The sequence below is a fragment of the Rana temporaria genome, chromosome 3 (assembly GCF_905171775.1).
Source record: "Rana temporaria chromosome 3, aRanTem1.1, whole genome shotgun sequence".
NCBI classification, from domain to species: Eukaryota; Metazoa; Chordata; class Amphibia; order Anura; family Ranidae; genus Rana; species Rana temporaria.
The window spans coordinates 302,759,057-302,785,500 of NC_053491.1; the positions used below are offsets into that span (position 1 = coordinate 302,759,057).

General features: G+C 42.5%; 1 protein-coding gene across 3 annotated transcripts in view; it reads right to left on the reverse strand.

The window, feature by feature from the left end:
* The window catches only part of STING1 (stimulator of interferon response cGAMP interactor 1), a 476,559-nt gene that overhangs the window by 259,458 nt on the left and 190,657 nt on the right, over nucleotides 1-26,444 (reverse strand). For all 3 annotated transcript variants that reach the window (XM_040344776.1, XM_040344774.1, XM_040344775.1), the window contains 2 exons: nucleotides 14,860-15,110; nucleotides 6,350-6,536 (listed from right to left, as the gene is read on the reverse strand). In XM_040344776.1, the coding sequence (XP_040200710.1) occupies nucleotides 6,350-6,536; nucleotides 14,860-15,110 (438 nt within the window). The remainder of the gene's footprint in view (nucleotides 1-6,349; nucleotides 6,537-14,859; nucleotides 15,111-26,444) is intronic.

Sequence of the window (26,444 nt, forward strand, 5' to 3'; positions counted from 1 at the left end):
CAGCACATTTACGATACGCCGGCGTAACTTAGGACGCAAGTGCTTTGTGAATACAGCACTTGCCTCTCTAAGTTGCGGCGGCGTAGCGTAAATACGATACGCTATGCTCGCCCACACTTACGCCGGGGTACGTGAATCTAGGCCTTTAAGTTCGTCTCTTTTTCTAACTCATTTGTGATAGAGCTCTTGTTGTTTCCTCTGTTGTTTTTTATGTTCTTGTTCAATTTTAAATATTTCTACAGCCAGGATATTAATTTTCCTATTCCTCTCTTTTTTCTTCCTTGCCCCCTCCGATATCAGAATCCCTCTGATATAGGCTTTATGAGCCTCCCATATGGTTGCCCCTGACATTGCTTCGGTGTCATTTACCATAAAATATTGATTTAACTCTTTTCACCCTTGCTAGGCCTTCTTTGTCCCGGATCAGTTCTTTGTTTAATCTGCAAGCAGGGATATTAATTTTCATGCTCACAGGAACATGATCTGATAGTGAAACTATTTCTATTCTCGAGTCTACTATCATTTCCAGCAATGTATTCTATTCTAGAGTAATCCCGCTGTTTTGAGTGCAGTATTCTCCAGATGTCCACCATCTGGCTATTATGCATTTTTTTTTTAATCTTTTTTAACTGTGCGTTGTTTGTCCCCAGGACGTACTATTCACATCTGACTCCATACAAAAGTTCAAATCACCCATCAAGATCACATACCCTGCCTTGAAATCCTTCAGTTTTCCTAAGATTTCACTGAAATATTTGATTGGGCTCACATTGGGGGCGTAGATGTTCGCCATGGTACTCTCCATCTCCCCTAATTTCCCTTTTAAAAAGAGAAATCTTCCTTCTACATCCGTCATCCTGTCCTCCAATGTGAACCGCACCCCTTTGCAAATCCTATTGCCACTCCCCTTGCTAGTTTTGTAATAGTATCCCCATAATACCATGTCGGGAAGTCCGGGGAATATAATTTAACATTTGATCCCAGGATCAGGTGGGTCTCCTGTAGAAATACTACCTCCGCTCTATAACGTTTAAGCTCTCTTAATATCCTGTGCCTCTTGGTGGGAGTGTTAAGACCTCTAACGTTATAAGTCATAAACTTAATAGCTGTCATCTCGTCCTCTCTTTTTCCTTTTTTCTTTCTTTCCGCCTTTCCCCTTTTCTGCCCTGTGCACTTTCGCCCTGTCTGCCATCGGATTTTTCCGTACTTTCTTGGTAAATCAGTGAGGTAGCTCCCCCCCTCCCCGTTCCCCTCCCTCTCTAGTGTTTTATAGAACTGGTCGCTGCACTGTTTTTTGGCGTTTTTGGGGCACTGCCCTTCGTAGTTTTACTTACCGTCTTACTCATGATAATTTTCTTGACCGCTCTTAGGTCGCGTACACACGGTCGTTCCAAACCGATGAGAATGGTCCGACGGGCCATTTTCATCGGTTCACCGCTGAAGTGGCCTGATGGTCTGATGTGCGTACACACCATCGTTCCAAAAATCGATCGGGTCAGAACGCGGTGACGTCAAACACACAACGTGCTGAATAAAACGAAGTTCAATGCTTCCAAGCATGCGTCGACTTGATTCTGAGCATGCGCGGGTTTTGAACCGATGCTTTCTGTACTAACCATCGGTTTGGACCGATCGGGCAGCGGTCCATCGGTTCGATTTTAAAGCATGTTTTAAAACAGACCGATGGGCTATACACACGGTCGGTTTGGACCAATGAAACAACCTCGGTCCATTCTCATTGGTTTTGTCCGACCGTGTGTACGCGGCCTAATACGCTTCCCCAGTTTGAAAGTTGTGATTTTATTTTCTATGTACTCTTACTTATCCGTTCCCTTCTCCCAGCGGACCATATATACAGCTATAGCTGTTTGGGAGTGTTCCGGTATTCAGACTGACTTTATATGTGAGTTAAACTGTATTTGTCCAGAGTAAGAGTGAATATTCACGGAGCTTAATAGCAACTCAGCAGGCTGGATCTTATTTGGCCCAACTGTAATTCAAATGACGAGTATATGAGTATGAATATGAATGTGAGTCTTTAAAGGTACAGAACTTTTCTCAGTTTATCCCTTTATACCAGCTTGAATATCGGTTTTCACTTTTCAATTACTTCTCACGTTCATCATTCTAGTTGCAGCCCTGCTGGTTCTACAGAGTTCAGCATCTAAACTCAAAATTATGTACTAGGGCCTAGGTGTATCAGCTTATGGGCTCGCTCCGTATTAACCTGGAGTAAAGCTCCCATTTCACCTTAATTAATCTGTAAGCAGTAAGCGGATTTTTCGGGGGCTTTTGCGCTAATCTAGCAAACCAGCACACCGGGCAAGAAGAAAAAACACAGGGACACAACACCAGTACTTTCCCTGCATATCAAGATTTGCGCAGTTGCTGATAGAGAGAGAGCCCAAAAAAAAAAAAAAAGGAGGATCTTGTTACACCCAAATTTTTAAAGGCGTATCGGATTCGACTGATTACAGCCAGGTTCGAAATTGTACACTCCCGATTGTATGTACCTGTGAATTCTTCCAGGGCAATATTTAAAGGTGTAGATGTGAGGGCAGGCTACTTATATGGTTCCAGGATAGGACAGCTAATTCATCCGCCAGCTATTAGTAGAACAGATAGTCCATACACAGTATATACGTATACCCACCAAACTTTCACGTTTAATAAATGCACCGGGTCTTTCTACGCCTCAGTCCATTACACCATTCAGTTGGCTCAATTTAGTAGATTATGTTTAACACACACATAGATAGACAGGTTTACTCAGATTGGATTGTACCAATACATACTTCCTCCCGGCCATAAAAAGGAACAGGTGCATAGGCTGGCTACTTGTTTAGCTTGTATAGTTATTTAACATATACAGTTGCCTGGGTGGGAGGGCTTTTTTTTTTTCTTTTTTTTTCACTGCTAACACTTATATAGCACAGCCGACGCAAGCAGTAATCTGATCAGACATTTCCAATCTTAGTAACCAAACCATAAACTCCAAACTTTTCGCTGTGCGTATACCCAGTATCCATTTAAACCTGTAGTTATTTGAAGAGTTCACTAAATTCACAGTTTAGCAGGCTATTATCCAGGCCGTGTACATTTCTACCATAGTACCTTCTTTTTCTGCTCCTCTAATTTGCAGGCGTCTTTGACTGTCTTCTTACAGCCTGAATTGCTCACCTGTCGCCTGGGAGGAGTTCACAGCACGCTCGATGTCCAGCTGCCACTGTCTACTCACCTCCCTGCAGTCTGCCCATCCTTCATACAAACGCTGCGGTCCCAGATGAGATAATCAAAGAGGCAAAAAAAGCATGGAGAGCGCAGAGGGGAGAGGGGAAGGAATGGCAGAGCTCAGACCCCCCTTTACCATCTACCGTGCCGTCGCCCTATCTCCTCCGCTGTACAGCGGTGTGGGAGATCCAGATGGTAGCTGGTGTTGGCGGGAGAATCTTCTGTGGCATCCCCGATACCTCTCACACAGCGGGTTAGTCGCGGCTTTTCCTTCGTCCCGCACAGCTCCGGCCAGCCAGCACCATTCAGTCCCTCCCTCCGTGAGACACTCACGTCCTCACGTCCGACCACCCATCATGTGTCTACACCTGGCCCTTCTACACTGTAGATGATGCTGTGGCGTCACCCCCGCATGTGGCTCTACAATTCTATTGACTTCCTCGGCTCCTCCGCCCAGGGGGGGGGGGTGCGAGCGACGCTGGCGGCTCACGCACGTGCCCGCCACTTCACTGAGGTGCCAATGCGCGTGCCTGGTGGTCGCGATGTCCGCCGGGCACCTGCCAGGTACCCGCGATACACACAGATTCATGTCCTGTCAGGGAGAGTAGACCGATGATGTGTCCCTTGTACATAGGCACACAGATCGGTCACCTCCCCCAGTCAGTCCCCCCCCACCACAGTTAGAATCACTCCTAGGGAACACATTTAACACCTTCCTCGCCCCCTAGTGTTAACCCCTTCCCTGTCGGTCACATTTATACAGTAATTAGTGCATATTTATAGCACGGATCGCTGCACAAATGTGTCACAAGTGTCCGATGTGTCCACCATAATGTCGCAGTCCCAATAAAAATCGCAGATCGTCGCCATTACTAGTAAAAAATAAATAAAAAAATGTCATAATTCTGTCCCCTATTTTGTAGGCGCTATAACTTTTGCGCAAACCAATCACTATACGCTTATTGCGTTTTTGTTTTTTTTACCAAAAATATGTAGAAGAATACGTATCGGCCTAAACTGAGAAAAACATAATTTTTTCTTTAAAAAAATGGGATATTTATTATAGCAAAAAGTAAAAAATTTTGTGTTTTTTTTTTAAATTGTCGCTCTTTTTTTGTTTATAGCGCAAAAAATAAAAACCGCAGAGATGATCAAATTCCACCAAAAGAAAGCAATTTTGTTTGGGAGCCACGTCGCATGACCGCGCAATTGTCAGTTAAAGCGACACAGTGCCGAAAGCTGAAATTTTCGCCTGCGCAGGAAGGGGGTATATGTGCCCAGTATGCAAGTGGTTAAACAACAAGAGTCACCTCTTACACCGGAGTCCACCGAGTTCCCCTTTTAAACCTGAATCCCCAGAGTTCCCCTTTTACATATGAATCCGCAGAGTTTGCTCTTACATCTGAACTTACACTGTAATGGGGACTCTACAGACTGATGTTAGGGATAACTCTGACATATGGGATGCTCTGGGAACCCTAATTTAAGGGGCAACACTGAGAAATCTGATGTACGGAGAGGACTCTGATGTAAGGGGGAACACTGTGGCCTCTGGTGTAAAGGGGAACTCTGATTTTAGGGGTGCAACGAGAACTCTGATTTACCTTAGTGTACTCACTCAGAGGCAGGAGATGGAAGGGGGAGAGGGGAGACTTCAGTTACAGAAAGGGTTGGATGGTGAGCTCATTCGCCCCTTGGCAGTCAGCACCTCTCTTTCAGATTTATCTGCATCTGCTGGGCTTCAAATGTCCCTCCCCCACTTCCCTTTTCTTATTGGATTGGAGTGTGGGCAGACACAGAGGGATAGGGGCAGGAGGAAGAGAAGCAGATCAAGCCCTCTCTCCTCTCCTGTCTGTATGAGTTTGTGGGGGGTTATTCGTGCTGGCTTTGGGCAGTGTGAAAGACAGTGTAAAAGACACTTTTGGCTTACACAACTGCAGGCAGCAATCCTGCTGGGAAGCCATGGTCCAGTGTGAATAACGTGTCTGTGTTTCAGGTGGTCTGAAACTTGGACACATGATTCAAAACCCGAACTGTCAAGGTGAATTCTGGATAGGTGGCAACCCTAGTTTTTGTTTTAATTTTACAATGTTTGTCTCACATTCTTCAATCAACTGGGATTCATTTATATGTACACAACTTATTAAAACAAACTCTTTCACTCTCTTTGTAGCTCCATCCAATGGATGATAGCTCTCAACTGGAGATCAGATACTGTAATATGGTCGCAGGTACTGGAGAGAATGGAGTTGCTGAAATTATCAGAAAGAGTCTACCACACCCTCAATGACAGTCTTCATCTGTTTGACACCAAATGGTCATACTGGTCACTTACACAATAATTCCACTATCACCTCCATATTTCACCATAAATATTTTTTTGTTGACATAGATAGACTCATAAGGATGCTCTACCTCATATATTTCTATTTCTATTATGTACTGTTGTATCCCTTTATATGCCTTTGATATTGTACCGTACACATTGTCTCTGTTTGTATACAATTTATTTTTTACAATAAAAACTTTTGTAAACAAAAAAAAAAAACTCTTTCATTTTACTTTCCTAATGAACATTTATTGATATATTCTTATTCACTGACATTTATTCATGCATTTTAGACTGTGTCAGATAATGGAGTGTTAAATTTGATTCTAAATATTTCAAAGGGATGGTTTATTTGTATTTTGGCATATTCACCTGTATTTATTAGCATTTTTAGTATTTGCAGCACTGAGGGTGATATAAAATGTTAGTTTTTTTTCTTTCTTTTTTCATAAATGTATCTGCTGTTTGCAATTATCTGTGATTGCACTTCTAGTATAAACACTTTTACTTTTTCAGCATATTTGTTTTATAGAATTTTGAAGGTAGCGCCACATTTATTTTATTAATTATTAGTTATTGTCAACTTAACCAATACATGCTGATGCTGCCAAATTTGTCTTGGGTATCGAACCTTCAATTACTTTTGATTGCAAAAGTAATAAAACATGACAATGAGCAGATATGTATATCATAAGATTCATTATTATATAGCTGGAAAATAATTAATAAACAATATTTGTATCCTACAATTTTCAGTTTTTACAAACATAAATGTATTGCTTGCCATACCTGAAGTCCAAAAAGTCTGCACAATAAATTACATAGGAACAGCATAACCAGGTTAATCACACAAGAGAATCGCGGCAACAGATCTTCATCATAAAAGATATAGCAAATAGCACTGGTAAAAATGAAAAAATATACGTTTCTCACACAGAAGCTTGCTTTAAGTGCTCTCAGGACTTCTCCATTATACCTAAGAAAATAAAACATACTCTTAGATTATTTTTACTAATTAAATTTACAAAACATGCAAACACTCTCTAAGGCTTTTATACATTTTAAGGCAGTTGTAGTAAAAAAAAAAAAAAAATTTAAAAAACATATTTTGTGCAATTGCAATGGCCTCTGTACACATGCATTTTCCACTTGTACAGACAGTTTCTTTAGTGCCCACTTTGCTATAGTGCTTGATGTATGAGACTTCCTTTTTTTAATCTATCATGTTTATAATATCATCTCTGACCCCTGATCATGCCTGAACTCTGCATTGACTCTAAATCATTAGTGAACTCACCTCCTATTTACCCCTAGTGCAAAAAAAAAGAAGAGGAAAATGTTATACTTAACTGACAGTAATTTTCCTTTCCTGATGCAAAGCATGACAGCATATACTTATGGGATGTACCAAATCACCAGACAACAAGGGTGGGTAATGCTGAAGTGTTTAAGTCGAGGATTAGATCTATCCCCACTAACGACTGAAATGTATTGTAGCTAAGGCTGCTGGGTCCTCTTTAAAATGTGTCCCAAACATGTTGAATGTAGACCAGGTCATAGGTTGCATATTAGTTCTGGAGGAACTCCTTTGTAGTTCCGTCCTTGGATGCACAATCCATCTGGAAAAGCAGTCTTTGACCTAAATTGATGGATTTGTCCTAGCTATCTAAGCCCCTTGACTAACTTGATCCGCACTACTGCGGCTGTCTTTAATGGACAGCGATTGTCTAACACCGTTAGGCCTGAAGAGCCTATTGTTTGCTCCTTGAAGAAGGGCCAATTCTATGTCTCTCTTAAACCTTGAATCTATTTCCAATGTTTGTGGTACTGCAAACACTTTAGTTTGAATATGCCAGGAGGATGATGTTCTAACCCGGGTGTAAGGATGAAGACTTCTGTATAGTGCCATTTTGCCTGATAATTTCAGCAGCAAGGTAGTTTAGGGCTTGGCACTTGAATATCTTCTAGACCTATTAGCCATACAAAATACTTTGTCCGTGTTACTGGTCATATTGTCATATTGGTCTTATCCCTCTGAATGGAGATTGAGACAATGTGTCCCACATTATTTGGAAGACTCCAGGGGGAAAAGAACAATCTGCTTAGGTCTTTCGGAATTGGTTGGCTAAGATATGCAACAGTTACTGGATCCCAGAGAGTGAGGACATGACCGTGATCCTTTCTTTAATGTCGTCTCTAGGCTTACTTGTATACAATTCAATCCTTACAGCAGGGAACAGAAGACTGTACCTGTGGATATCATGACCTCTTCACCACTGAACGACTACGGCCCCTGATAGGATCCTGGAGACTATTAGGTTTGTCCAATATACATATTGGCTAATCTGCAGACCCCGCTGAATGTCAGTAGTTTCACTGCTTCCACCTGCAGACCTGACTGAGAGATACCTCTGACAGAAGTTGACTAGTCTTGCATTCCTTCGACAGCAAAGATAGGACTTCCCCTTTTGTTGGGACTTTGTAGCATAGCTGAGGCTCTCTTTGTTGCGTTTTCAGAAGGACTTCAGTTTGGGACCACTGCAACTCTCAATTTGGATACCTTGTCCTCCATTGGCATGAATACCTGACAAGTAATAGATTGCAATGATTGGTATGCCTAGTAGCTGATAAACTGAAAGATTAGCTACCTCCCCCAAAAGGGACTTGTCTCCTCTGTGGAGTCACTGTTCCTGGCGCAGGAAGCAAGTTTCCCTTTACTACAAAACCAGTTAATACAGTTGTCAACCTTCCATTGGGTGCCTCGCCCATGGGTTACTACAGGCTACTACTTTACCCTTTTGCGACCGTGGGATGCAACCAATGGAAGAGCTATAATTTGTTCAAAGTTAGATTCTTATACTGGTGCTCTCTGAGGTTAATTCTACTGTATTCTTCAGAGATTCAGAACTGCTTCCAGCCAGGTCATTGCTATAATGGGACTTGTTGGTCTCTCGATGATGGCTCCTCTCAATTTGATCAGAGTCTGAACTAGAACTTTTTTCCCAGTACATGGAAGACATTGCGCCAGGCTGTTGCCCAAACAAGGCTCACCAGAAGTCCATGCTCCTGCAAGACGACCACTACTGGATCTAATATCCTGGGAAATGCCCAAAGTTTGTGGAAAGGCCACAGTCTGCCAGATGAACTTGTAGTGAACGCTAACGGCCAAGCGGAGGTGCTTGCCGAAACATGAGTGTCTCGAAGTGTGTGCACAGTATACGCACACACACACACACTTCTGAACGACCACAACATACAGGGATATAGAAGGTAAAACCGACATATAATTACTCACATAGGTTGGACTTGATTAACTTGTGTCTTTTCTCAACCTCACCCACTATACAACCATGTAATTATGTAACTTGCTAGGTCTAAAGACCATCTACAATCTTAGCCTAGGTTTCCACTATTACAACCTAAAAGTCGTGCGATTTTGACACGACTATGAGACTTGAAGCAATGCCTGTGAATTCTTGAAGTCCATGGCCCCAAGTCGCATCAGGGTGAGATCAAGTAGTGCAGGGACTACTTTTGAAGTAGCTGCGATTTGAAGTCGCACTGATTTGAATGGTCCTCTTTGGAAATCCATGGGGTACAATTTGTGGAAGCCAAGCCTTACTGATGGCTGGAGATATTGCTTGCAACGATGCCATATGCAGTTTTGGATCATAATTCTTCTGCTTGTTGACCAAGTCTTACTTTTGACTAAAGAACATGCAGTCATAACCCTTGTGCTCTAATGCATCATGAAGGGAATGTAATGAGTTGGAGGAGAGGAAAGAAAATTCCAATGGCTTCCTGAGTGCACAGGACCCACGGATCCTAAAGCTCAAATTTTACATATATTTCTGTCAGCCGACCCTACTGGGTGACTTGAGTTTAGGCAGACAAATAAAGAGGATTATTGATTCTTTTTCTCCTCTAGTTTTCCCAGGTTTAACCTGTCATTTCATCTTCGTTACTTTGCCTTTTGACTATCCTCTGGTCATTGGCGATTAACATAAGGGATTAAACCGCCTTCTAGATATCACCGGATCCGACTTGAACAGTCACCACTCTGACTTAAAAGCGGTATGTGTTACTTGTGAGATGAGCCATAAGGGTTAACTGACCACAACAGACTACCAGAGAAACAGAATACAGTCTTGTATCCACAGTGGCTGGACTGCATCACTGGCTATTTCATTTTCACTCTAGGATGAGCCATCATAGAGAGTTTATCACTGGCCAGAGCTCTGCTTTCATCTTGTCTGGGATACTTACAGTCTGGCTACTGAAGCAAGCTCAACCGCGGGTCTCAAAACACTACTTAAGAGTAGTATGAACCATCTTCATCTTCAGATCCATTCGCTGTCCCGGGGTCTCTGCAAAGCATATTGCTTTTCTGATGGCAGAATGGCACTCCTGGCTAATGTGATGAAGCCTGTTTGTCCGGCTGATTTTGAGGCAGAGGTACCCTTTAAATGACTTAGTTGTTTGATTAGCTTAGTACCTGAGCATTATTGAATAGAGATCCACAAAGTCAGTTTGAGGTAAAACATCCACTTTTTGCTTCTTATATTCCAACTTGTCATAGCAACTTCCTAGAAGCAAGCTAAAGCTGACCCATCTGGCCAGTCTGGTAAAGACTCCCTGGCCAACTGCTTCTGAGGTAGAGGTTGCCTTTAAATAAATGCAGCTGTTTAATAAGCCTTGGTATGGAACCATTAGTGACTGTAGGCCTTCTCAGTCTCTGCCCATTTTCCACTGCCTCTGGCCTGCAACTTGGCTTACATTTTGGCTGACACACCAGTAACCACCTATCCACTATAATTATTGTAGAGATTTCCTTGGTCTGCCTCTTCTGGCAGTTAAATAGATAGTGGTTCCTTTAGGGCTAAAGAGGACCTGACCTTGTTTCAGAAGACTCTCCTCTTCCTGAGAAGTGGTGTTGGTGTTGAGGGTTGGAGAGATTTACAATCCATTATGCCCATAATGTGCACTCTTTTAGGATATAGAATATACCTACCTGCCCTCACCTTAATCAACGTTGCTGGTCTCTAGAAAGGCTGATTGCTACTGGTCCACAGATGAGCTGAAAGACTGGAATCATGCCTAGGAGTATTTGTTAAAAAAACATCAGTAGTAATGACTACAAGCAGCAAACCACATCTCCCTCTGTGGTATACCACAAACAACAGAAGAAATTACTCATTGCTAACAGGTAAAAGACTAAGGAAATGTAAATAGGCAGATCCTGACTTTCATTTTAGCATCAAGGTCAGCATATAAATGCATAGTGATAAACGCATAGCAGTACTTAGTCCTGTAGAGTCAATGTAATCACAGGCAAGCACTGCAGGTTAATAGTCATCAGACAATTAGCAATAGCAGGTTAAACTTACCTTAGACACATGTACCGCAAAAGGTCCATACCGCAACCATGCATTAATACACAGTAAGCCCAGCCTGCAGGGCCAGGACCTGCGCTAATAGAAAAGGCTCAGCACCACCTGTTATCAGCTCAAGCATTAGCAATACTGCAGACACAAACCACAGCCTGTGAAGCATTAGTAATCAGAGTGGCACTATGGACAGCCAGTAAGATTCACATGTGTGAATACTATGGATTTGTGCCCCATGTGGTGCCTTACCACCTGCACTGTTCGTGGCCAAACAGGAAGTACAATGAATGTCCATCCATGGAGTCATGATGAAGGAGCAATCTCTAGAGATGTCATCAGATGCCATTCTGGATTCTGAGGGGGGAGGTCTCCCCCTTATAGGAGTTTGTTTCAACCTGTACAGCGCAGAGCTTCGTCACAGGAGAGGCTTGAATCTGTGTGGCTTGGCCAGATGAATCCGGCAAGGTGAGGGAAAAAAAATCCTGCTTTCAGCAGCATAATAACCAGCTGTAACAGTGAGGAAAAAAAAGAGAATGCTACCTGCAGGGAGGAGGTTTACTTATATAGTATAACCGGTCCTGGAATAGGGCAGGGGCGAAGCCTACCCATACGTATATGCTGTCATGCTGTGTCAGGAAACACTGACACAGCTGTGATGTAGAATTACCAATAAATGGAAGTTTACTGATGAAAAAAAAACTTTAAAAAAGGCAAGAGACTACCAACAATAAACCCTTTCAGTAATGCTTAAAGTATATGTAAAAGTTTTTTTTTTCTAGGTTCAGATAGAGTAGGGAAGTATGACCAGAGGCAACCACTAGCATCGGGCACCCAGGGCATGTACCCCACATCTCCTGGGTCTCAAATGCCATAATCCCCAGAAGCCGCTGCTGCAGCTAGTGTCTCTTCCTGCCAGTTGCAGCTGTCTGTCTTCAGAGCCAAGAGAAGCTTCCCTTGGATTCCTCTTCGGCTCTCACCACACACACACAAAAGGAGGAGCCTGAGAGGAAGAAAATCTCTCAAGCTGCACTGCATTTGAGATCTGTAAATTCAGTGAGGATTGTACTGGGGGATAGACTGACCTGGGGGGGGGGTATTAAGATTGGTGCTGGGGTGAGAAGATTGGTGCTAGAAGGGGGGTTTTGGGAGGTGGGGTTTATGCTCAGAGATTACATTTAGGGGGAGGAATAATTTGTGCTGGGGAAGGTCTAATTTGGGGGGAAGAGAGAATTTGTTCCAGGAGAGTGAAATTGAGAAGGGGGGTGGATTGCTAAGGTAGGGTTTGGAGGGGAGGGATTTTTGCTGGAGAGTGAGATTTGGGGTGTCAAGTGCCTGTGGTAGTGGGCGCTTGTGGATCGCCAACTTGGTTCCCCATGGTGTGGAGTCTAAGCCTCAGCTGAGGATGCGGAGACCACTCGCATGTGCAGAGTACAAACAGCAGGAGACAATAGTAAATCCAGGAGACAAGCTGCGGTCCAGACAGGAAGCAGACAAGCACAGATGGTAGAAAAACCCATCAGTACATGGGTAGTCAGACACAGGATACACAAGTAGTAGCAAACGGGAGCTCAGAGAACTGTGAAGTTGCTCAGGCAAGGAGGACAGATCTATCAGAACCACTGCAGCAAGGAGGTAAGTAATGCAAAAAATAAATCTGCTAGACCGTGGCATGGGGAGAGAAAATTAGTGCTGGAGAAGGGATGGATTTGGAGGTCAGAGGATTCGTATTGAGGAGGGGTTGTGCTGGGGACGTAGGTGTGAGATGATTAGTGCTACGAATTGGATGGATGGGATTTGTGCTGAGAAGCGGAGGAATATGTGCTGGGAAAGTAAAGTTCATGGAGGAGGAGGAATTGTGTGTGATGGTTGGGGGGTGCTAACAGGGGGATTTGAGGAGGTTGAGTGGGAATCTAGGGGGGAATAGTATGTGTGCTGAGAGGTGAGATTTTGGGGATGGAGAGGATTAATTCCTGGAGAGAGGAAGGGATTGGGGAGACGGTTAGTGATTAGTGTTTGGGGAAATTGGAAGAGGAGAGGGTTTGTGATCTGAGGAAAGAATTTGTGCTGGGGGTGGGTGGGAGAGTATTAGTGCTAAGAGAGGGAATTTGGAGAAATTTGGAGGAATATTGGTTTTGCTGCAAGGTGAGATTTAAGCAGGGAGAGGATTTGTGCTGGGTAGGTGGAATTTAAGGTGGGAGTTAAGGGTGGGGGCTGGGCTAGGAGGAATGATTTGGGGCAAATTGGGCTGGAAGGTGGGATGGGGGAATTTTTGTTGGGGGAGGAGAATTTATGCTAAGAGTGGAAATCTAGAGGAAATATTATTTGTGCTGTGAGGTGAGATCTGGGGAAGGGATTGGGGGGGAGGGTTTGTGCTGGGGGGATTTGGGGGAGGAAAAAATTTGAGCAGGGAGAAAATGTATGCTGTGGAAGTGGAATTTAAAAGGGGGTGGGGTTGTGCTAGAAAGGGGAACTTGTGCTATGGGGGACTGAGGCAGGAGAGGATTTGTGCTTACTAACATATATTTGATGTCTTTCTATTCCTACTGTTTCCATATCCGTCTAAACGATCTAATGTCAGCTATTTGTTACTGCTGCCAGATTCCGTCTTTTACTAATAATTTACTAAAATATAAACTAATACTGCAGAACCTTAACCAATCCCATTCAGTTTTCCATGGACCAAAATGTAATAATCTTACAACTATCATTTCTGCTCTCAGCTCTGGCCCAGCTCCATTTATTTGATCTTGAGCTGGGAGTATGTTTGCCTTGGGTGCCAAGGAACATTTTCCTTGCACATATAATACTTACATATAATTTAAACCAGGGGTGGCCCGTCTATTAAGGGCCACACAGGCGCTGCCCCCTCTATTCACGCCACCCCCCCCCCCCTATATGGTTAATAGATAGATTCATGCCCTGCCCTGATAGATTGCAGCAGTAGGGGTTTTATTTTTTTTAAGCACCTGATTAAAGCCATAGTCTCTAATAGGCTTCAAAATGGGGTGGACTTGATGTGCAGAGCATTGTGCTCGGAGACCACCCAGGTGTCTTAGAAAAGCAAACAAATATTTGCTTTTCTAACACTGAATCGCCCCTCCGCAAATCATGAAGCACGGGTCTGATACCCAATTGGCTGAAAGGTTAGGCAATCCTATTGGACGCCTAGAAGGAGGAGGGGGATGCACGGCGGAAGGCGCTGTGATCCACACCACAGGAGGAGGAAGAATAGGGTCACTTCCCATATGGGTTAAGTGCAGGGCTTTGATGTCCCTGCTGTCCTGTTTGTCACCCCCACAAAAAAAATACACCAGCCGCCACTGCTTTTAAACAAATGTATGCCTTTAAAGCGGGGGTTCACCCTATATAAAAAGCGGGAGCTACACTATGCCGGTCTTAATTTTTTTTCCCCGTACTCACCGTTATATCCTACATAGAAGATTCCGGGGAATGGGCGTTCCTATGGACAGGGAAGGTGATTGACGGCCGGCCGTGGCACGTCACGCTTCTCCGGAAATAGCCAAAATAGGCAGGCGCCGTGAAGAGCCGAGACCTACTCCGGCTGTCTTCGGGGAGCGTGACGTGCCAGAGCCGGCCGTCAATCACCCTCCCTTTTGCTAGGAACGCCCATTCCCCGCGGCAGACGGAATCGTCAATGCACGATATAACCGTGAGTACCGGGATAAAAAAATTAAGACCGGCATAGTGTAGCTCGCGCTACTATGCCGGATTTTATGCTGCATTGTTCTTAAGGAGGGTGAACTACCGCTTTAATAATAATATGTTTGAATCAGGTCAGTGACTTGAAATGTGGTATTTCATGACTACGCTAGCATGCCACAGAAACTAAATAAATGATTTCCATTCTGAAATGTAAAAAATAGTAACTACTGCATCATTTACTGTGACTACCTGGTATGCACATGAGTGATCTCTTCATAAAATTCAGAGAGACTGACAATAAACTCCCAAGCTTGAGAGATTATGAAATGAATTGCCATGCCATAGACAACTTGACTACCAGTGTAATTGTTACTTCCATAAAAGTACAAAATGATAAGGCATACAAAAATAAAAAGAAAGATGGCTTTAACAGCTCGGTTCCCTCGAGGTTGTGGAATAATGGAAATCATTTCAGATTTAGGTTGTATCTTGGGAGCCATCTGAAAAAAAAAGAAAAACACCCAAAAGTTATCAGCTTCATATATACCGTACTTATTAAAATAGGGGGAAAATGATGGGGTGGTGGTATATGCCGATATGTACCTGGCTGCCTCCTGGGGGGGGGGGGGAGTGGCGTGCGTGCCGGATTACACAGATGGATCTCCTGTTTACTCTGTGTTCAGTCACACACAGTCTAGCCTCCTAGATGGTTCATACGCTACATGTCATGGCATTGAACCGTTGTTCTGTCTATCTTATAAGCTGTCCAGGAATTGGAACTGTGTGTGAGCGCAGAGTAAGCAGAAGATCCATCTGTGTAATCTGGCAATGGCGAGGCTGCGCTGATGGGCACTAATCAGGCTGCATTGATGGGCAATAGAGAAGTTGCAGATGAGCACAAATCAGGCTTCATTAATGGGATATAGAGAGGCTGCAGATGGGCACTAATCAGGTTGCATTGATGGACAATAGAGAGGCTGCAGATGGGCAATAGAGAGGCTGCAGATGGGCACTGATCAGGCTGCATTAATGGGAATTGTCAAGGCTGCAGATGGGCACTAATCAGGCTGCATTGATGGGTAATTGAGAGGCTGCAGGCAGGCACTAATCAGGCTGCATTGATGGGTAATTGAGAGGCTGCAGGCAGGCACTGATCAGGCTGCATTAATGGGCACTGACCCTTATTTTGATTCAAAAAATTTTTATTTCAAATTTAAGTTTCTTTCATGAAACTTTTAAAATTAAGGTGCATGTTATACACCTGTGCGTGTTATACCCCGATAAATATGGTAATTACATTCACCTTTATTATAACTTTAAAACAAAGTCTCAGGCCTCGTACACACGACCGAGAAACTCGTCGTAAAAGAAGCATCGTTTTCCTCGACGAGTTCCTTGTCAGGCTTGTCGAGAATCTTGTCAAGCTTTCTTTGCGTACACAATGTCAAGACAAAATCTCGTCGTTCTCAAACGCGGTGACGTACAACACGTACGACAACACTATAGGGGAAGTTTGATTCCACTGGCGCCACCCTTGGGGCTGCTTTTATTAATCTCATGTTAATGCGTGTTAAGCCTAAGGGGGGAAGGGGGGCTTTTAACAAGAAAGCTTGTTTTTGAATTAGTGAAGCTGGTAAAAATCTTAAATAGTGAAAGACATTATGACATTGGGTGTCTGGTGATACAGTATTTTCCTGATCTGGTTCATAGTGCCTGCAGATGCAAAAGTCAGTGTTTCAAAGTTCATTTGCTGCTTATCTTAAATATACATTATAAATTCTTGAGCATCCATAGCCTAGCCATATGTTCACTTAGAATTAAAATAAAACTACATTTGAGAAGGTCAACAGTGCTATTCCAGTTTATGAAATCTGTAAAATTAACATGCATCAGGAAAGTTGGCTATGCATGTATGACTGAGGCCTCGTATACACAACGGTTTTCCTCAAAAGAATCAATCAAGAAACTTGGTTCAGAGCTTTTTTGCTGAGGAAAACGGTCGTGTGTATGTTTTTCGTCGAGAAAACTGTCATGGATCTCGACGAGCAAAAAAAGAACAAGTTCTCTTTTTCCTCGTCTGGAGTGTCAAATTACTCGTCGTGTATCTCCTCTGGCTGGTTTACGACGAGAAACGTTTGTGTGTATGCTTAGAAACCCGCGCATGCTCAGAATAAAGTATGAGACGGGAGCGCACCTTCGGTAAAAGTAGCGTTCATAATGGAGATAGCACATTCGTCACTCTGTAACAGACTGAAAAGAGCGAATCGTCTCTCACCAAACTTTTACCTAACCACTTAAGCCCCGGACCTTTAGGCAGCTAAATGCCCAGGCCAGGTTTTGCGATTCGGCACTGCGTCGCTTTAACAGACAATTGCGCGGTCGTGCGATGTGGCTCCCAAACAAAATTGGCGTCCTTTTTTCCCCACAAATAGAGCTTTATTTTGGTGCCATTTGATCACCTCTGACGTTTTTATTTTTTGCGCTATAAACAAAAATAGAGCGACAATTTTGAAAAAAATTTAATATTTTTTACTTTTTGCTATAATAAATATCCCCCAAAAACATATATAAAAAATATTTTTTTCCTCGGTTTAGGGCGATACCTATTCTTCTACCTATTTTTGGTAAAAAAAATCGCAATAAGCGTTTATCGATTGGTTTGTGCAAAATTTATAGCGTTTACAAAATAGGGGATAGTTTTATTGCATTTTTATAAAAAAACATTTTTTACTACTAATGGCGGCGATCAGCGATTTATTTCGTGACTGTGACATTATGGCGGACACTTCAGACAATTTTGACACATTTTTGGGACCATTGTCATTTTCACAGCAAAAAATGCATTTAAATTGCAATGTTTATTGTGAAAATGACAGTTGCAGTTTGGGAGTTAACCACAGGTGGCGCTGTAGGAGTTAGTGTTCACCTAGTGTTTGTTTACAACTGTAGGGGGGTGTGGCTATAGGACTGATGTCATCGATCGAGTCTCCCTATAAAAGGGATGACTTGATCGATGCAGCCGCCACAGTGAAGCACGGGGAAGCCGTGTTTACATACGGCTCTCCCCATTCTTCAGCTCCGGGGAGCGATCGCGACGGAGCGGCTATAAACGAATAGCCGCGCCGTCGTCCCGGATCACTCCCCGCAGGTATCCGACCGCCGCATGTAGCGGGGGGGTCCCGATTGGACCCCTGACCCGCGGAAAGGCGGGGACGTACCTGTACGCCCATCTGCCTGTACGTGCCATTCTGTGGACGTACATATACATGCGGCGGTCGGGAAGTGGTTAAAGGGTCACTAAAGGAAGTTTTTTTTAGCTAAATAGCTTCCTTTACCTTACTGCAGTCCTGGTTTCATGTCCTCATTGCTCGTTTTTGCTCTGATGCTGCTGTAATACTACTCTGTTCTGGACACTTCCTGGTTGTCTGGCTCCTTATGAAAAAAGTCATGGGAGAGTTTAGTTTCGTTTTCCTAGCCATGACTCTCTATGGCACTGTCCAGCACAGAGGCATAAATTAACATGCAAAGACTAAACTAGTTTCAGTTTCGTTTTTGCATCTAGAGGCACATTATATGATTGATTTTTATCTATGTTTAATCGTTTTTAAAAGGAATCAGTTAACTATTATGTCTCTATACCCTGTAAACAGTCATTTCAGCAAAAACATTTTTTTCCTTTAGTGATCCTTTAAGATCTTCCAGGGCTTTTCTCCACTCACTTGGTTTGAAAGCAGAATAAGAACTCTTGTCCATCTGCTTGCCATGAAGAACAATCTCTGAATTCCTGGCTAAATGTATCAAGAGTGCATTGAAGTAGGAACGATCAGAGTTGAGAAAGTAAGCGTTGATCATAGTTTCCTGAGTGTCCTTGAACATGAAACCACATCTTCCTAGATTCCTAGAAAAAGTCTTGGAATCCCAATAGTACACCAATACTATATTGTCTTGCAGCTTCCTATGGAGGAATACAGTAATATCAACTGCCACAACAATTTAACACTTGGTTTATAGTGGAGGTCAGCAACCTGTAGATCGTGATCTACCAGTAGATTGCGGGCAGGTGACTAGTAGATTGCACTCTAGGCTTGCTGACCTGCCATTTCAGAGCATCAAACAGAGTGCAATGCAGAGGGACTACTTGTAAAGTTGGAGCTGTAGTAGAGAGCAAGGGCTGTATATGCCGATGCCTCCTCTGTAATGCTGGCTCCTGTCCCATGCGGAGTGAGACGAACTGCACTCCACCTCTTATTCCCAGCTAGTTGTCCCCAGAGTGGTGCCAGCAACAGGAAAGAAGAGCTTTTCAGGTCAGTGTGAAGCAATACACTGGGCATAATAGTATAGGGGCTGCTTTCATACATATGTGCTTTGAATTACCCACACCACAGATGCAGTGCAGTGTACCTGCAACTTAGCTATAGACTTCTATTGCATCCTGTGGGTTTGGTGCACTTACTGAATGCACCACACCTGCAGGATATACAGTAATAGAAGTTCATGACAAAGCACAGCTAAACCAGGAAAGTCGCAAATGCACTGCGCTGCAGGTAAATCGCAAAACATCAGTGTAAAAGAAGCCCTATAGAGGGCTCAGTGCAGTAAGGGTTCATTTACATTTGCAGTTTTGTGGCTGGTAAAACTCCATAGTTAAGATGTGTTTTTACCACCCCCACCGCACCCCCTTTAGTTGCAGTGGCCAGGGGTGTACACATGTCACAGTCGCAACAGGAGTTATACGCCCTGTCATAGTTGGTGGGTGTAGCATCGCCTGCTTTAACCCACTGGGCCCCGCATAAGCATGTAGTTGTGGGGCGCTTGCTGAGTGGCCCCATTTACTTGACAGTAGCACCAACAAAAAGCAACAGGGGGATTTAATTCCTGCTGAAGGATATGTACACTTTTGGCTGCTGGCTCAGGATGAGCCTTAGGCCTCGTACACACGGACGGACTGTCCGCTGAAAACGGTCCGCCGGACCGTTTTCAGCGGACATGTCCGCTCGGAGATTTCTGTCTGATGGTTGTACACACCATCAAACAGAAATCCGCGCGGACACGATATGCGGTGACGTGGCCGCGCCGTCGCCGCGACGATGACGCGGTGACGTGCGCGGCCCTGGAAGTTCAATGCTTTCACGCATGCGTCAAATCACTTCGACGCATGCGAGGGCTTTCGACAGATCGGACATGTCCGGTGAGTCTGTCAACCGAACATGTCCGACGGACAGGCTTCCAGCAGACATGTTTCTTAGCATGCTAAGAAACATTTGTCCGCTGGAAACCTGTCCGATCCGCCGGAAAATTGTCCGGTCGGACGTACAGACGACCGAACATGTCCGCTGAAACTGGTCAGTGGGCCATTTTCAGCGGACATGTTCGGTCGTGTGTACGAGGCCTTAAGAGTGCTGTTGCATATTGCAACTAAGGGCTCATTCACAAATGCAGCAGACACTACTGCTCCTCTGAAAAGTGATCCGAGTGTGTTTGACAGGCAATATGTTGACTCCTCATCACCTGATTTAAATCCATGATTGCCATGCAATGCACGTGATTGCGACACGGTAGTATTGCACTTGGAGGATTAAATCAGGTGTGAGGAGGCGACACTGGGTGACACTGTGCCCACTGATATTTGACTTCTCCCATGTTGTTCAGGTAGATCTCCACCTCTTAAGGTTGCCTACCCCTGGTTTATAAAGTAGCCCCTCTTAATCAAAGCAGCATCTCAGTCCAGAAGTCATTACTATGATAGACTTGGCTTTATAAAAAAGATAATCTCACCAGCAAGCATAAGCTGGAGTTCACCCCTCTTCTTAGTATAGCGGTACCCCCGTAAGGGCTGCTAATAGACTCTGTTCCCCATTGTTTACCTCGACTCTGCAAATCCTCTCTTACCTCTGACACTCTGGGTTCTATTATGTCACCAGTTGTGATAGTAAATAGAGACTCACACAATATCAACGAAGCAAGTCAGATATGTTTACTGAGATTTCAAAACACAAAGAAAAACAATGCATAAGTACTTCAGCTTTAGGCTCCTTTCACACGGAGTCTGCCTGCTCCTGCTGTGATGGAAGTTACTAAAATGAATATTTTGTGTTTTGTTACTTTTCTCCTAAACTCAATTCAAATGTTGGCTTTCTTTCATTATATTGTTTCATTTCTTTTATTTCTTGATAAATGTATACGTATGTGCGGGTATTGCAACAAATGTTATTATCCCTAAATGAAGTAACAGATTATAGAGTTACAGTAACATCTCAGCTCGGAGTGAAGACAAGAGAACTATTAATACTAAAAACAGCTGTTACCTCTCACTCCAAAACCCCCTCCATCAACGAAAGCCCCTGTGAATTTGAGTGGAGGACCCTGTGCGTCTGAGTATGCCACGAGGACTTTTGTGCCAAGAAGAACATGTGACAGGAAGACCCTTATATAGACTAAGCCAATCAGTTGTGCTCATGTGAATGATGTCATTTTGTCTACAAGTCTATGCTGGCAATAAAGACTCCTTCTCTTTTACACTGGGACACAGGAAAGCAAGCAGTCTGTTCCTCACTCTCTGAATGTTTTCATAATTTGGATCAAAGGCAGAATGGGTTATTCCCTGAGGTTGTGTCAGAGGTTTAATCCTTTTCAATTGTTGCCCAACGTGGGGCTTTGTTTTCTTAAACCACACACAGCAGATCAAGATTTGGATGGAGTGACCCTGTTCGAACAAGGAGATCACCTCCTCGGCATACGGTAAGAGAAGTTTGATTTTATACTCTTTCACCGTATTCTTACATATAACAGGCTCTCTCCCTCCACTCACATTTTTTTCTCCTCCATGCTGTTTATGGCCAGGCAAAGATGGGTTATTTCTTGAACAAAGCCTCTTTTTTTTAAAGAGAACCCGTCACCCTATTCTGCCGGTTGATAATTTCATGTTCTGTCGTGTTCTATGTTAACTTGAATGAGGCTATTTCAGCGGTTATCTGTATGAGAAGGGGGTGGCACAGTTACCTTGTCTGGCAGCAGAGTGGCATAAGAGGGTGAACAGTAAGTCACAGATGCCTTGCCACTCTGTGTGTGAAAAAAAACCACCCAGATTTACAGATGGTGCACAAACTATTATAGATACAAATATGTAATCTTTGCACAGAGAGAGATTTAGAGAGGGTGGCAAGAGTCACAAATGCCTTGTCCTTTCTGTGTTTGAATAATATAAAAAGAAAGCAGATTTCTGGTGTAAATGCATGTTTGTGTATATAATACCTACCTCCATACAGAAAAAAGAGGCACGGAGAGACTTAAGAGGGTGAACAGTACGAGTCACAGATGCATTGTCAGCTCTGTGTGTTCAAATTATCGCTGAAATAGTCATATTCTACCTGTATGTGTGTAGCTTAATGTTTGTTTGACTGTGTGTCTAGTCTACAGTTTGTTTATGTTATCAGCTATTGTGTGTAACAGTTCATTTAAAGTAACAAACCGTGTATTCTCCTGTTCCGTGTATTCTCCTGCCCCGTCCTGTCTGCTTTGAAAGAAATCCCCCCTCCCCCCTTTTCTCCTGCTGTCTGTAACTCTGGCATATTAACCATGTGCATGCTGGCAGCTTGAGGGATAACAAGGGAAAAAAATGGGAAATGTTTTTTTTTTTTTTTTTAAAAGACAGACTGGTGAATTGCAACTGTTTCTTTGTTAGATAAATATATGTGAGTTTTATCTGCTTCACGTCACAGCACCTGATAATGTTGATGCATAAGAAGGAGTTTTAGTAACTCACAATGCTTATCTTTGAAGCTTATTTTTTCTTAGCTGAGCTTAATTTAGATATTGGATGATGACCAGCCTACACTGATTTTTATCGTTTTATCAGTCAAATTGTGTAATCTAGGGAGCCCTGCCTGTAGAGTTCCAGACCTGCCACTCCCCTATGCCCCTGCCACCTCAGCTGAGACAGCCTCACATGAGCTACCTACCCTGATGGCGAGATGTGATCCACGTCCTGATAAATATATGGCTTGTTGCCTGTTATACTCTGATAATGTGGTGCCCAAGGGCTGTTACTGCGGCTATTGCCCCTTCAAGACCATGCCTGATGTCCAGTTTTTGGACTGGTGCCCCTACTGCTTTCACTGTTGGTATTACCTATCGAACACCGGCTGTTGTACCAAGTGGTGATCTGACCAAGGTTTAAACTGCTGTGTGTATGCTGAGCAACACCACTGCTATCGTGGAAGCATGGGCTCTGCCTCCTACCCCAACCCCATGTGCTCAGTATTGCACAACCCCCTCTACCCCCTGTGTACGCAGATGGCATCCTATCCTGCCCACCGCCCATTGCCCATACCGGATTCTGTGTTCTGTAACCCACCCTTCTTCTCTCCTTTGTTTTGTCCAAGGGGTGTATCATGCCATGTCTATGGACAAAACAGGAAGAAGAGAATGGCGCAGACCTACTTGCTCCTACCCTGGATGAACATGATTGCTTTGAACTCATGAAGGTGGAATCCACTCACCTACCCTCTGTCCTGTGTGCCCCGACCCCGACCTTGTATGTTGATGGCTCCAGATTCAGATATGGGGTAACTGAGGTGATAGAGAGTGATCAAGGTCCTGGGTACCACATTAGCGTTTCACATACCTTACCACCCTCAGAGTAGTGGGAAAGTGGCCCCAAAAGGGGAAGCATTCATTATCCCCTTTTGAAATCTTGTTTGAAACAGCCTCTAGATAAGTTTGTTGTTTACCCACAACAGTTGCAATTACGGTCTGATACTTTGAGAAATTATGTGACCGCTCTTGAAAAATAATTAACTAATGTCCATGTATGAGTATTTTCCTGCATTTCAGATCCTGGTTTAGGTACCCATATTCACCGTATATTCCCTGGTGACTGGGTGATGGTTAAGAAGTTCCTTCGAAAACATTCTCTGGGGATGAGATATGATGGACTGTGCCACCCGCATCAGAATGAAACTATATATCTTTTTTCTTTTATTTGATTACTGTACTATAATCTCCTTCCCTCCATTAGACTGGCAGGGTAATACGTTCAGGAACCATATATATATATGTGTGATATAGGTGATGATTGTGACCACTGGGAATCTGTGGGTTGGAATACAGGTGATGCCTCGAGATATAGGCCATATGTAGATGCCATAGGGGTCCCAAGGGGGGGTCCCGGATAATTTCAAAGAAAGAGACCAAGTAGCTGCAGGTTTTGAGTCCCTGAGTCCCATAATCACTGTGATATATTCCATAGGATAATTAATTAATGTCAGCGTGTAAAGGAGTTCTTTAATGAGGAAATTAAGTTTAATGCTGCATGTAAATGTTTATGAATATTTTAGCCTAAACAACTGAAAATATGTTATTATATGTCATTCAAAGCACAAACATTGGATCAGAACAAAGTTTTAAGAGAAAATTATTGATTAAGATTGTGTAAAGAACTGGTTAAAATTTAGATAATGGTAAACAACATGGTATTTAGTGTTTAACAGAAAATCCTACAGATTTGGTTGCAAGAAATAATAAGTTGAGGATTGAACAATGTTTACAAAAGATTTGGTTGTTAAATTAAGGTAGTAGATTGTTCTAATTTACTTAAGGTTACCCAGGAAAAATATTAAAATATTAAAATATGAAAGTTATGTTAAATCTAAAAATTATAAAAAAAAAACAAAAAACAAACAAGTGTTAAAAGTTTTTGTAATTTGATGTTTCTGATGAGAGTGGAGGCTCTGGTTGGGAGGAGGAGTTTCTCGGGAAAATGGCCAATTCACAGTTCATTAGGCTGGAACTAATCTGGGAATTTCACGAGTTTGTCCCCTAAACAATTTTTTTTTGCTACTGTAGTCAAGAAATGTCATATTATAATGTAATGTACATGATTTTTGGCAGATGTACAAACCAAATATGTTTAATTTTTTTTTTTTAAAAAGGTTAAAAATGAGAAAAACTATAAATTTGATTGTTAACAAATCTTACAATGTATGGCATACATATTTGGAAGATCTGTTCTAGCAGTAGCTAGCAGATGTTTTCCTTTAGAGATCATTAAGGAAATGTGCTTCTAGCATAGAGATGCAGATCAGGTTACACACTGTAGTAAATTACCCTTCTGTGAATCTGTTGAAATCATAGACCTGGTATAGAGGTTCATGGATGAGGAAAATATATTTAGACGATGTGGCTACTAGAGTAATGGTTTTAAACATTGTTGAGCTTAAATAACTTTTTTGAGAGTTCATTGAAATTTTTGAAGACAAAACATCTGTCAAAGTGAATGTAAGTGAATTATAAAGGCTTACTATAGGGCAAATCTTTCTTTAATAATAGAAATAACTTGAATATAATCATTTGAAGATCTAAAGAAAGCCATTATTACCGGTAATTTCGTTTTTGTTTAATATAGAGATATTTTTCTCATACATTTACATTGTAACGAATGTATGTGGATGATGATTGGTATTTTAATAAAATGTGTGGGTTTTTGCACCATTTTGTTATTTTAGGAAGGAAAATGGTGTCAATTTGCACGGCTTTGACTGAGCTTTGTCTAGTGACAACTGGATGTTAAAAAGAAGGGTCGGTTAAAGTAGTGTAATTACACATAATTATAGATACATTATGAATAAATGATGCACTGTGATAGAGCCACAGTTATGAATCAAAAGGTCACTTTTTCAGGCTTTGGGTTGACGAATGTATTTATCAGGGAGGAATATTGTGCTTTTAGTGAGTGAGAAACTTATATAGCGCAACACAAGCGCTCTGGGCGCTTATATAAATGGATCCATATATTAGCACGGTGGAACTTTCTGTATGTTTGTCTACGCTGAAGGATGAACTAAAGACTGCCTTGTGTTTGTTTAAACAGTCATAGAGTGACAAGAGCATATGTGGTTCAGTCGATCATACTGTATGATTTGTTCTGAAAAATAGTGTAATTAAGTTTCTTTTAGAAATAAAATATTTAGGAAAGCCCAATATAAATTAATGTTCTTTTGCAAAATTAAAACGGTTATGATTGAAAGTATAGGAAGAAGAAAAATACAGTAACCTGGTAAGATTTTTGTTTTTACAAAATTGAATTTAGTAATGGGATAAAGAGGGTTCAAATGAGAATGTAGATTGTACTATAATCAACAGAGGTTCGTTAACTATAAACAGGGATGTACTCCAAGGTATAGCTGAACAACTAGAGGCCACTTCACAAATGACTTTGTAAAATGGGTATGGCCCTAGACATGATTTTAGCTAACAAGGGGGGTGTATTTAGAATGTTACCCGGAGACAGTATTTTGGGTGATAACGCATCTGTACTCAGGTATAGCGATTTTGTTTCTGCTTATATTGGTTATGATAATGTTTTGTTGTACCGACTGTATCCTCCATTACTGTCCTTACCTGTTAAGAAAAACACATACCACATTTTCAAGTGAGGGAAAGAATAGTGTTTGACTGCTTCCTGAAGTTTCGTGACTACAGATAAGCCTTGTCTGGGCGCTATGCGAAACATAAAATAGTTGACAGTAGGGAGGCCAAACCAGGGACAGAGAGCGCATAGGGATAGTACTGATAAAATAGTCATTTTAAGGGGGGACTGTGATGGAACTGTGATGGAAGTTACTAAAATAAATATTTTGTGTTTTGTTTCTTTTCTCCTAAACCATTCAAATGTTGCCTTTCTTTCATTATATTGTTTTATTTCTTGATGAATGTATATGTATGTGCGGGTATTGCAACAAATGTTATTATCCTTAACTATTAATACTAAAAACAGCTGTTACCTCTCACTCCAAAACCCCCTCCATTGACGAAAGCCCCTGTGAATTTGAATGGAG